Below are 12068 nucleotides of genomic sequence, written 5' to 3'. Positions count from 1 at the left end.
GCAGTGACAGGGCCCAGATTTCCAGAGATTAGGCTGGAAAAAGTGGCAAGTGGGAGAATATTGGAATTATTAAATTAATAAACAGCAAATTTATGCCCAGGGAAAAAACCTGCAGCACAGGTAGAGAGCTGGAAAAATAAATTATCAATATTAGCTAAGACACATCCTCACTGAGAGCAATGGACCTGCTGGAAAGGCAGATTCATGGATACCACAGTGTCTCCTGAGAAATGTGGGAATTTACCATTCCTCAGGAATTCCTCAGGATTCTGGAAACAGAAGAGCTGCTCATGGCAAACTGGTTTAAATGGTGCAAGTATATGATGAGTCTGCCTCTTACAGAGCCCTGATCTAAATGTTTTAAGCTTGAGACCTACAAAGCTGAATATTGGGTCTTAATTCCATTTTCTTTGCACTTCTGTTGCAAGACTAGAAGTTAATTCTGCTTGTTGAAAAGTTTATCATCCCATTTCACGTGGCCAAGACAGGCTGTTCTCTCCCAGGCTGCTTCTCCTGACCTCATCAGAGAGGTGGTTATCAAAATCCCACTGAACTAAAATCAAAGACAATTTATTCCACCTACCTAAAGCTGAGGGTTTAGCTAAGCTGTCAGAAAAAGAAAATAAAAAAAAAAGGTCAGACAGGTCAACCACTTTCAAAGCACAAGATCTGTTTCTGGGGAAATGGTATAAACTGAAAGAAGGGAAGAACAATAGAAGAACAATGAAATCCTGGATGTAAACTCCAGAAATGTAAAGTAAATCCTCTCCAAAATCACTACAGCCCCTTCCTCTGAGCCCAGGACTGCTCCCACTGCTCTTTTTGTGTGTGCTCTCGGCCCGGCCTCGTGTGCGTGCACACACCTGCACCACAGAGCTTTTCCCTGAGCCCCTGCAGCAGATTAAACCATGCTAGAATAGATTCCCATCCTCAGACATTCCTTCTGATGGAAAAAAAAAAATCAGTTTTGCTCAGTTTCATTTCTTGCCCACCAGCTGAAGCCCCTCAGACAACTCCCAGGAACTTGTGCACCTCCCCGGAGTGCCCAGGTCACGGACGTGGGGACACTGATCTTGTCATTCCCCTAGATCACTTCTGCTTCTCCAGATTCCTCCCTTTAGGATTTTTCCCCTCCTGTCCCTCCTCTAAACTATTCATTCTTATCCCCATCCCTAGACCGTCTTTCTCAGCATTTTCCCTGCAGTGACTCGATGAAAGCAGGGCTGCAGAAATCTCTGTGTGTGCGTGCGAACCCCTGAGTGGAGAACGCAGCACCAGATTGACTGGCACAGTTGGCAAACACACCCAGAATATCAGCAATTAGCTACAGCCAAAATGCTGATAGTGTGAAAGATGTGTACAGTTGACAAAGCTGAAAAAATTCACTCTGGTATTTCCCAAACTTCAAAAAAAATTACATTTCAAATATTTCTTTCGTAAACAGAGGCCATTAAAACAGAAACAAACCAAAAAAAAAAAAACCCCAACCACAACCCAAACTATGCAGGAAACAATTGAAAATTGAATGTTTCAATGCGCCAATTTTTTCCTGGTTTCCTTAATTCCAACATGAGAAACCAGTGCTTTTTTTAGATCCTCCCTCCAGATCTGTGGCTCTTTTCCTCTCTCTGTGTAGTTGATTATTCATAGATTCCACTCAGAGCTGTGTCTGATACTACTCCAGGGGCAGCCTCTCCCTCATCCCATGGCTCCCTCTCTCTGCTCCCAGTATTGAGGCCATTCACTCAAAAAGTGCTAAATATTTTTAATTTTCCCCATAATTTTTCCCCTCTCTGAGTGCTTTCATTATTTCTGTTCTTGGTGTTCCATCTGTATTTTTAAATTCTCCTTTTATGTGCATCGAAGCTCTCAGCGACTCTTCTGTAGCACTGAGAGTTTTGACTCCTGTCAGTTTAGGGCAAAATCCTAATTTTGCAGAATTTGTGCACAGAAATCAACACAACCTGGTTTCAGAGCCCAAGGACTGGCTGGTAAAGCTCATTGCTAAATTAACCAAAAATAAAACAAAACCACCCAGCCTCACCTAACAGAATGAGGGGAAGAGCAAATCATGAAACCAAGAGGAACAAAAAAAAAAAAAACCACAAAGCACAAGCAACTCTTAATTACAATTACTTTTGCAATTTATACACCCCCAAGTGTAGCTCCTCACAGCAATGCAAAATTCCCCTGCTCTGATGGAAATAAATATTAATGCCAACACAGGTTTGGAGCACATCCCGTTAAAAGTGCTGCACCAAATTTCAGCCTCACCTTTCCAGTGGATTTGGTCCCTTTCCAGATGCAAAAATAGCAGATAGTCCAAGCAGCCAGGAGGCACAGGGCGAGCTCCCAGCGCAGGTTCCCAATGTGCTCAATCCCATCAGAAATTGCCAGCACCCTTCGCCTTGCAGGGAGGAAAAAGAGGGGGAAAAGATTATGACATTGAGCTACAACAGCACTAGGTGTGAAATCGTGGGATAAAACTGAATTAATTACAGAAAATTTATAATATTGAAGAAAAATGGCATTACCCATGAAATACTGGGATAAAACTGAATTACAAAAAAAAGGTGATAATATTGAAGGAAAACGGCATTACCATTGAAATACTGGGATAACACTGAATTAATTACAAAAAGAAGAAGATCATATTGAAGGAAAACAGCATTACCTATGAAATACTTGGATAAAACTGAATTAATTACAAAAAAAATGTGATAATATTGAAGGAAAACAGCATTACCTATGAAATAGTGGGATAAAACTGAATTAATTACAAAAAAAATGTGATAATATTGAAGGAAAACAGCATTACCTATGAAATAGTGGGATAAAACTGAATTAATTACAAAAAGAAGAAGATCATATTGAAGGAAAATAGCATTACCTATGAAATACTTGGATAAAACTGAATTAATTACAAAAAAAATGTGATAATATTGAAGGAAAACAGCATTACCTATGAAATAGTGGGATAAAACTGAATTAATTACAAAAAAAAGAAGATCATATTGAAGGAAAACAGCATTACCTATGAAATACTGGGATAAAACTGAATTAATTACAAAAAAAAGGTGATAATATTGAAGAAAAACAGCATTACCTATGAAATAGTGGGATAAAACTGAATTAATTACAAAAAATTTATAATATTGAAGAAAACCAGCATTACATATGAAATACTATGATAAAACTGAATTAATTATAAAAAAAAAAGATGATAATATTGAAGAAAAACAGCATTACCCATGAAAGACTGGGATAAGACTGAATTAATTTGAACCAAGGACTCCTCATTACTCTCTACTGAAAATGCCCCATGCTAAGGTAGAAAGGAAGACAAAAGGAAAAACCACAATATTCTCAGTGGGTTTTGTATCTGGTTACAGATGAACAAATGTTTCACTTTTTCAGGTTGGTGACAAAATTTTAATTTTAAAACAGCTTTTCCTTAAAGTCAAAGAAAAGGAAATAGTTTGAATTAGTTACCAACACAAATGAGCTGAAAATAAAACACTTCATTAGCAAATGGTTTTTCCAATTTTATTCCTTTTCCAGAAAAAAAATTCTAACCTTTATTTTACATGCTAACCTTTATTTTCATGAGTTTCTTTCCGTAACTGAAGCTATAACATTAAAATATTTTCACAACCTCAACCTTTTGAGGCAGCTTAAAGCAACAGATGCACACATTCACATACAAGTCCTTAACACCTGCCATCAACCATCCTGAGCAGAGATTTCTTTGAAATCCATATTTCAAGTTAATATAAATTATCACAACCTCAGAGACCTCAGACTTGCACTACTCTCCCTCCACACTGTGAGGGAACACAGATTAATTGATTTTCACTGGTTTGAATTGATTGTATGATTGATGTGTACATAGGTATACAGATAATTTAATTACTATTTAGTAGAAAGGTTGAGTATTATATTTAAAGCAAAGTAAGCAAACTGCAGTTAAATATATAAAATAATTCTTCCTTTTGGATTCTGTTCAGTTATTGTCTGAGGCAATAAATTCAGGGATAGCAAGTCTGATCCTGTAATTCCAGACAATAAAATATAATGGCTCAATGATATAGAAAATGTATATGAGAAGATAATATTTATATGGAATATAAACAATAAAAGGAATCTGCTCTGGCTCTGCTGTCACCAGCAGCAGGTGAGGATGAAGGGAAATTCCCTCCCTGCCTGTAGGGATGGAACAGGAGGCTGGAAATGCCAACAGCTGGAGTCACGGGGGGAAAATGAAAATATTGAACTCTTCTCAGGTTTTCCAGGTGCCTGTACAGATGCTGCAGCACCTGGGCAGGTTTCACACCTCCGAGAGCTGCAGCTGCTGCTCCTGATGGATGCAGCCACTCGTAAAATGTGCGTTAAAAACTTCCTCCTCAGCTGGGGAAGGACAGAATTAACTATTAAAACACCACATCTCAGGGTTTTTCTCCTTATTTTCCAGTGAATATAAAGGTAGATCTTCCCAGTCAAAATAAAAGGGGGCAGAGAGTTAACACAGACTTTTTGAATGTTATCTGCCTAAATGTAAAATTGCTGCGACCTCATCCAGGAATTAGCTTTATTCTTCAAATCTTTATTCTTCAAATCTGCCACCAGATAATTTGGGAGAGAAGTGATCCAGCATGGAACACCCTCAGCTAGCCAAGACCTGCAAAGAGCCTGAAGCTCTGTCATCAAAATGCATCCAAATGCAGAGAGGTGGCTTCTAATGAAGGATCATTTTAATCAAGAAGAGGAAGCACAGATTTGATACCTGCAAACAACATCACTGAGCCATAATTACACAGAGAGGTGATGAAATGCATCGTTAAAATTCAAGTTCTTCTAAGCTATTGACAGGTGAACGTGGAATTTTGCCTAGGATAAAGTCCACTCTTTTTACAAATTCTCATTCAAAACCCAAATGAAATCCTTGAATTTTTAGATCACCTGGAATAGGAATTTATTGCAAGAGAACCAGGACAACGATTGGCATAACATGATATAAAAGGGAATAAATAATATAGGGCAATAAATAATAAAAGGCCTTTTAGAATAGTACATTTTTCAGATGAAAACTGAGACAAAATATTTACACTTGGGCCACAATAATTGTGAAATGGAAACCTTTTTCATTTAGCTTTGTTTCCACTGTAAAATAATGATGAAAATTTTTCCTTAGGTTTTTATGAAACCAGGTTTCTTTATGGCTATTTGGACTTATTTATGTGCATGTGAACCTAAACATGAGTAAGGTTTCTTTTCCAAAATGGGTGTGCCAGACACTTCAATTCCTACACTGTTCTTCCCTAAGTGCAAAACCCCTTCATAAATAAATGTTATTACTCTCTCTCTCGTGACTGAAATATTTCACACACCAAAAGATGCCTTTGCCTTAAGAAAATAATTTTTAATGAAGGCTTGAGATGAAGATTTTAAAAGCAACCAATTCCCGGGAGCAGAAATCAAAGCTCGGTGTTTTCTGGATGCTCTGAGAAGAGCAGAGATATCTCTTTTATCCACCCAAAACTCTTGGCCTGATACTTTTGTAAAGTGTCATAGGAAGCAAATGGCAAATTAATGGGCTAACCGCAATTATCCCTGCGGGTCCCATTTAAAACAGACACGTGGTGCCAATCAACTGGAACTGTCAGCACCACAATGAGGATTTAATTACCCTCAAGTGCTGAAAATTGGTTTGATTTCCTTTGTTCCAGCAGAACAAAGGGTTGGTGTTTCCCTCAGAAAGGGAGCAGCAACAACTCCAGAACTTATAATTAAACTATAACACACAATGGATGCAAAGGATGGATCCAAGGAGGGGGAAGTCCTGCCCAGAGGCCAGCAGGGATTTCCTCAGCAGGGACAACACAGCTCTCCCTAAAGCCAGACCTAAATTCTGCTGCTGGAACCATCTGAAACAGCAGCTGTGGATGAAGCTTTGAAAGGAAGGAGCAATCAGAACAAGAAATTCTTCTCACAAAACCTCAGTTCAGCCATATCTACCCCAATTCTTTTCTTATTCAACTGATATAAAAGGAAAAGGGGGAGCGTTTTGAAGATAGGATTGTCCCCTGCATCTGAGAAGGGAGGTTGATGCCTTCAGGGGTCAGATCACAGCTCTTTGCTCCTCAGCAGTGCAGCCTCTATCCAAAAGCTGCCATGACCTTGCATAAATCACTGACAACAACAAAAAAAGGTTGTGTAGCTTCCTCTAGGCCTTCCTCCTCTTCTCTCGAGCACCCTGCACTGCCTTGTTCTCCTCAGCTCTTCATGCACAGAATAAAGAAACCAGCAGCAAAATCAGCATTGAATGTGCTCCTCTCTGGTTTGAAGGAGCAAACACTTGAAGAAATGCTCTATAGCACATCAGCTCAGCTGCTTTGCATCACACCTGGGTGAAAAGAAATAACTTCATCCTTCTGTATATCAAGACTTACTAAAGCTGAGCATCTTTAAAACCCCCTTAAAGTAAATGAGAAATATCTTAACAGACATTTCATTGAAATATCTTGAAACTTTCTCACTAGAATTCACTACTGCCACTTCTTTATTTGAAGAAATGAAAAACACCAACAACATTCCTTGATAGATAAAAGCCTGGGAGACCACTGTAGCTGGCAGTACAGCTGCAGGTACCCATTTGAATTATTCCAGACCATAAAAATCCCTGCTTGGTACAAGCCAGTTCAAGCAGAGTTTGCTGGCAGCAGCTTAGGACTGTGTGAAACTTCGCTGTGAGAAAGGTTTGTCCTGCACTGAAGACAAAAATCATTAATTACTGTTTCTCATTGAAAACAAAAAATTGATGAGAGTTTGAAAATATTTATTGTAGGTATTGGTTTGGTGTCGTAGCTGTTTGAGGGGGGTGATTTTTGTTGTATAAAAATACTCAGCAGTTCAGCCCCTCGAGCTGACCCAGAGCCTGGGAGAGAAGCCAAGGTGGTGGCATTGGAGCTTCTTGAGCAGAATATTGAGGGAAACAAACTCCACTGCCATGGGGGTGAGTTTGGAATTAAAGGTTAATCCAAACCAGGGCAAGGTTTTAATTCAGGAGGAGCAAAGTGTTAATTCTAAACAGCAGCTCTTGCTTGTAAGTAAGAAGAGGGGATTTGTGGTGTCTCATTCTGTGCTTGAAGGTTTCACTGCCTCTGGTCACACAAATTTAAAGTGGCTAAATGTTATTGGAGATTCTTATTTTTCTTCCTACGCATAACACAGAATAAAAGTGGTGAAAGTTCCAGGAATCCTAATGAATAAAAGATAAATTTGGGTGGGATAATCGGGCACATCTCCAAAGGGTGGCTGTCAGAAATGCTGAGGTTTGGTCTCAAGGGTCTGTGTGGTTGGACTGAACAAAATCACAACAAAGTTACTACAGTGTAGATTTATTCTGCTTAGAGCAACAAATATTGGAGGCCTGGTTTAAATTTCACTTGAATCTAAATGTAAGGCAATGATAGAAAGAAAAAATTCAGCATATTTTCAGCACACATAAAATAATAAACCCAGGGAGAAATGAGATTTCATACAAGGACCTCGTGTTCCCTACATGCTGGGGACACCCTGTTGCTGTCCAGGGTCACCTCTGCTGTCCAAATGAAGATCCCTGCACGTGCAAGATTTACCCAAAATTTACACAGGTAAAATCCCACTGGGAGATGATTTCAACAAGTATTAGATACTTACTGAAAATGGGGTTAATTTGTTTGAGAAAGTACTAAAAATACCTTCCAATTTGGTGCCTCAGTACATGTGAGAGGAAGAAGGGCCCCTCCCTTGTTGGAATTTCTGGAGAGGGGAATGTTGTGAGATAACTGAAAAGCAGCCTTTCCACCCAAGTTTGAATGCAAACATTCTGAAAGCTTACACACTATTTCTTGGCCATGGGAACACTGGATTTTCCTGGGAAAGAGGGTCTTTATTAAAGTGTTCCAGTGTGAGGAGCTGGAGCAGGCTCTTGGATAGAAAGAGGATTAACAGCTGCCAACACATCTTGGAAAGGAATGTCCTGGGGTACTTCTTGCGTCATTTCATGATTTGGGAAGCTGAAGAACAGCTTCCATCTATTTGGGGAAGCTCCCTTCATGTTCCCACTTTGGTTTGGAGCAGTTTCCAAGACACTTTGCTTTAAAAAACCCAACACCATCCAAACAAGGAGCCCTCCTGAGGTCTCTTGTCCCTGGGGATGTGCCCAGCCAGGGGCAAAGTTCCCTTTTACCCTGGGCCACACTCTGCCCTCAGAGAACTCTGCAGGGATGAAAGGACAACAAAATGATGCCACTGAACAGTGCCACTATAGAGTGGCCTTTGTTATTTTATATTTTGGTGCATTCTATCCCTGCAGCTTTCAAACCCAGTCCATATTTCCCTTGTGAACCTCGTCACTGAGGTCCCCTTTGAAAAGCAAAACACACTTGAGTGCCAGTGCTGCACAGATTTCCCATCAGTTTAGGAGAAAAGGATCGATATCTTTTAGACATCCTCTATTTCTGTGTGAAAGTGAGTTTGTTTCCATCTAAAGACATTTCCTAAACTCACACCTTTCTCTCCTTGAGCTTTATGCAATTAATATTCTTTAATTTATTGGTGTATTTCCAACCCAAGTGTGTTCAAGTATCCTGTGCAAATAGACAGCTTCTGACTCAGAAACTCGACAGATACTACTGAATTCTGAAAATTGTAGGATTCCAATTCCATGCACCAGAATCCTCTGTGGATGCTTGAAGTGCCAGGAACTTTCCCGTGCCAAAATACCTGTCAGGAAAGTCAAACATTTCCCTGTGGCTGTCTAATCTAATTACTGTCTAATTTGGGAGAGGCAGATCCACGCACCCACGTATGCATTTCCAGCACCAAGGTGGAAAAGAAACAGCTGAGAAGGAACAAGCTGTTTTGGAAGAACCAGAGTACACAAGATATTAAAGATTTGAGATGTTCTCCACTGCCTTATCTACTCATATGATAACTTTTGAAAATGATACTGATAAACTTAAAAAAATCTATGCTGAATGCTAAATATAAAACTGTGAAACCAAAAGGCTGGCAGCTTACTTTGTGAAATTCTCAGGATTTTTAGCTAAAGATATCCATATTTTATATGGCTCAAGGTAAAAAGGAAAATTATCCTGCAATAAAATGAACCTAAAAAGAGTGGTGTTAATTTTTCAGTCAATTCATGACTGCATTTCTCACTTGTGCTGGTTTGCAAGATTTCTCTTCTCTGGTGTGGTTTTTTATCTTTTGACACAGAAAACGTAAAGAATGGTGCAATATTGTCTTAGAGAACAGGTATAGAACATTCTATGTACTGGAAATATCAAAGCTGGCAAACATTTTCCAGTTGTAACACTTAAACATCCTCTTCTACACATTACAGGACTGTATTTTAAAAGATAACTGGCAAATTAGAGATTTTTTGAGCTTCATTGCATAAACAAAAATTAATAGGTAGAAGATCGCATACCTCTGATGAGGGACTTAAACAAAAATGTGTGGGAGACCTCTCCTTTTTCCAGGAAGAGAACACCTATTTGAGCAGTGATAACCTTTCTGATTTTTAGCCTCAGAGTATCACAGAATCATGGAATGGTTTGGGCTGGAAGGGACCTTAAAAATCACCAAGTTCCACTCCCTGCCATAGCCAGGGACACCTTCCTCTGTCCCAGGCTGCTCCCAGCCCCATCCAGCCTGGCCTTGGGCACTGCCAGGGATCCAGGGGCAGCCACAGCTTCTCTGGGCACCCTGTGCCAGGGCCTGCCCCACACCCTCACAGGGAAGGATTTCTTCCCAATATCCCATCTATCCCTGCCCTCTGGCAGTGGGAAGCCATTCCCCCTTATCCTCTCACTCCAGGCCCTTATAAAAAGCCTCTCTCCATCCTTCTTGTTGGCCCCTTCAGGTCCTGGAAGGCCAAAATTCAGTCACCCCAAAGGTTCTCTTGTCCAGGCTGAACAATCCCAGCTCTCGCAGCCTTTCCTCCCAGCAGAGCTGCTCCATCCCTCTGCTCATCCTGGAGCCTCCTCTGGCCTCTCTCCAGCAGCTCCAGGTCCTCCCTGTGCTGGCCCCAGGGCCGGACACTGCTCCTGTACTGCCCAGAGCACACACTGAGTGAACATCAGAATTGAGCAGCACGTGACTCAGGCTGGATACTAAATTGGTTCTGACCTCACTTCCATCCAAATTCTACAATCTGGGATTAGCAGGAGAGGAGGAGAGAAGCAGAGAGACACTGGCTGCTGCTGTGCCCTGCTCTGTCTTGCTGCCCTGAGGAGCTCAGTGATGTGAGGATGACACGGGCAGGAGTGGCACGGTGACACATGAACCATACAGAGGGCAGGGATCTGACAGAGAGGATGCCTTACAAAGAAACTATTCCTTTCAGACTTTCTTTCCCCCCCCCCTAGAGGCTGATACTTGGGAAACTAAAGATGGGCTGGTTGTGCCAGGGGTTTTCCCGGTGCAGCAGTGTGGTAATCACTGAAACACCTCCAGAACAAGCATGGCTACAGCTGTAAAGTTAAACAAAGGCAATCTCCCAGTGGATTTGTTGCAGATTTAGCCCCTAAAAGTGTTTAAAATCAGGAGATAGGGTCTGGATGCCAAACTCTCCCTGCAAGTCAACGTGAGCTGACACTTTGGCTTTTCTGGAAGTTGTATATCCAGAACAAGAGGTACAGGCTCTGTGCAATGTCCAAACCTCTCTTTTTAAGGTTTCATGTCAACTCTGAAATAGGGAATAGAGCACACCCACAGGTTTGTGAAAGAGCTACAAATTATCCTTGACAGATATTGCCTGATACCCACTTGTACTCTCCAACCATCAGCGCTCAGGGGTTAGAAAGATGTAGTTCAGCTTTTAGAGCTAATCTGTGGGTTACAGACTGAGAGAAATTTGTTGGAAATCCTTTAGAGTGTAAGACTTCATTTCTGGAAATCCACTTAATTCCATACTTGGCTTATTTCTCAAAGCAGCAGACAGACAATTCCCGGTGGCCACATTAGCAAGAATCTCTCAGCTCCAGCGTTATTCTGAAATATTTACCTCTTCCAGCAGATCCAGTGGGACCTACACATACCACAGTGAACCATTCCTAGCTGAGCCACATTTGCTGCTCTTCAGACTGGTTCCTCCTTCTTAAATTCCTGCTAGGGTTGAATGTTGTTCCATTCATTACCCATTTCTCCACACATCCAATTAAAAAGTGAAATTAGGCTTTCTTCTGCAGATTTTTCTCTAAAATTTCTAGTACAGCTTGCAAAAAAAGACACACATTTCTTGTGCCAACCCCTGTCTCATTAAGGTCAGGACTTAGGTTATTTGAATGTATGCATATATGTATATATTGTTTTTATCATTTTTACTTGTGTGTGTGTCTGTGTCTGTCACACAGAGACAGTGGGGGCCAAGCACAGAACATCCCATTCCTACAACCATTCCTGACCTATTTCCTTACCCCTTTCTCACTGAAGCCATGGCACGTTCTCCTTCAGCAAGCCCAAGGGTTTAATCCTGTTCAATCTTTTTTTGTGCCGTTCCACTCACCTCTGCTCTACAGTCTCTTTTCTCAATACATCCAACGACTCCTTCAGGCTTTTTTTTGTAATTTCCCCTCTTCTCTTCTCTGAAGAAGTCATCCAGTGACAAAAATCTCCCTTTTTATTCACCTTAAGTGGTATAAATTAGCTCAGCACACAGCACCAGCTGTGAACTGAAAGCACCCAGAAGAAATGCGAGTCAAGCTGTTGCCTCTCAGAATTTCTGTGGAGCTTTTTAGACAACCTGTGCAGTTGTACTCAGCTTTTCTCTCTTAATTAAATGTCCATCAAATGAGAACTACAGAGCACAAAATATTGAGAACTACTGCATGTTCTTGTAAAATAGAGGTTTTGGCTCCAAACTCATGTAACAAATGAATGGTGATAAGCTCTTATCTCTTCCTCACAGAGCAGGCTAAAAGAAAACCATTACCTGACCGGCAAAAAAAATTTTAAAAATTGAAAAAATCCCTCCTTCAATACATTTCTTATACTCACTGACCCTGGACTTGAGTCTTCAC

At 40.7% G+C, this 12068-nt stretch overlaps 1 protein-coding gene across 3 annotated transcripts in view; it reads right to left on the bottom strand.

The window, feature by feature from the left end:
• Positions 1 to 12068, bottom strand: part of SLC6A11 (solute carrier family 6 member 11) — an 87032-nt gene that overhangs the window by 62235 nt on the left and 12729 nt on the right. For all 3 annotated transcript variants that reach the window (XM_048315250.1, XM_048315252.1, XM_048315251.1), the window contains exon 6: positions 2275 to 2407. In XM_048315250.1, the coding sequence (XP_048171207.1) occupies positions 2275 to 2407 (133 nt within the window). The remainder of the gene's footprint in view (positions 1 to 2274; positions 2408 to 12068) is intronic.

The sequence above is a fragment of the Corvus hawaiiensis genome, chromosome 11 (assembly GCF_020740725.1).
Source record: "Corvus hawaiiensis isolate bCorHaw1 chromosome 11, bCorHaw1.pri.cur, whole genome shotgun sequence".
NCBI classification, from domain to species: Eukaryota; Metazoa; Chordata; class Aves; order Passeriformes; family Corvidae; genus Corvus; species Corvus hawaiiensis.
This window is presented reverse-complemented; position numbering and strand designations above follow the sequence as displayed.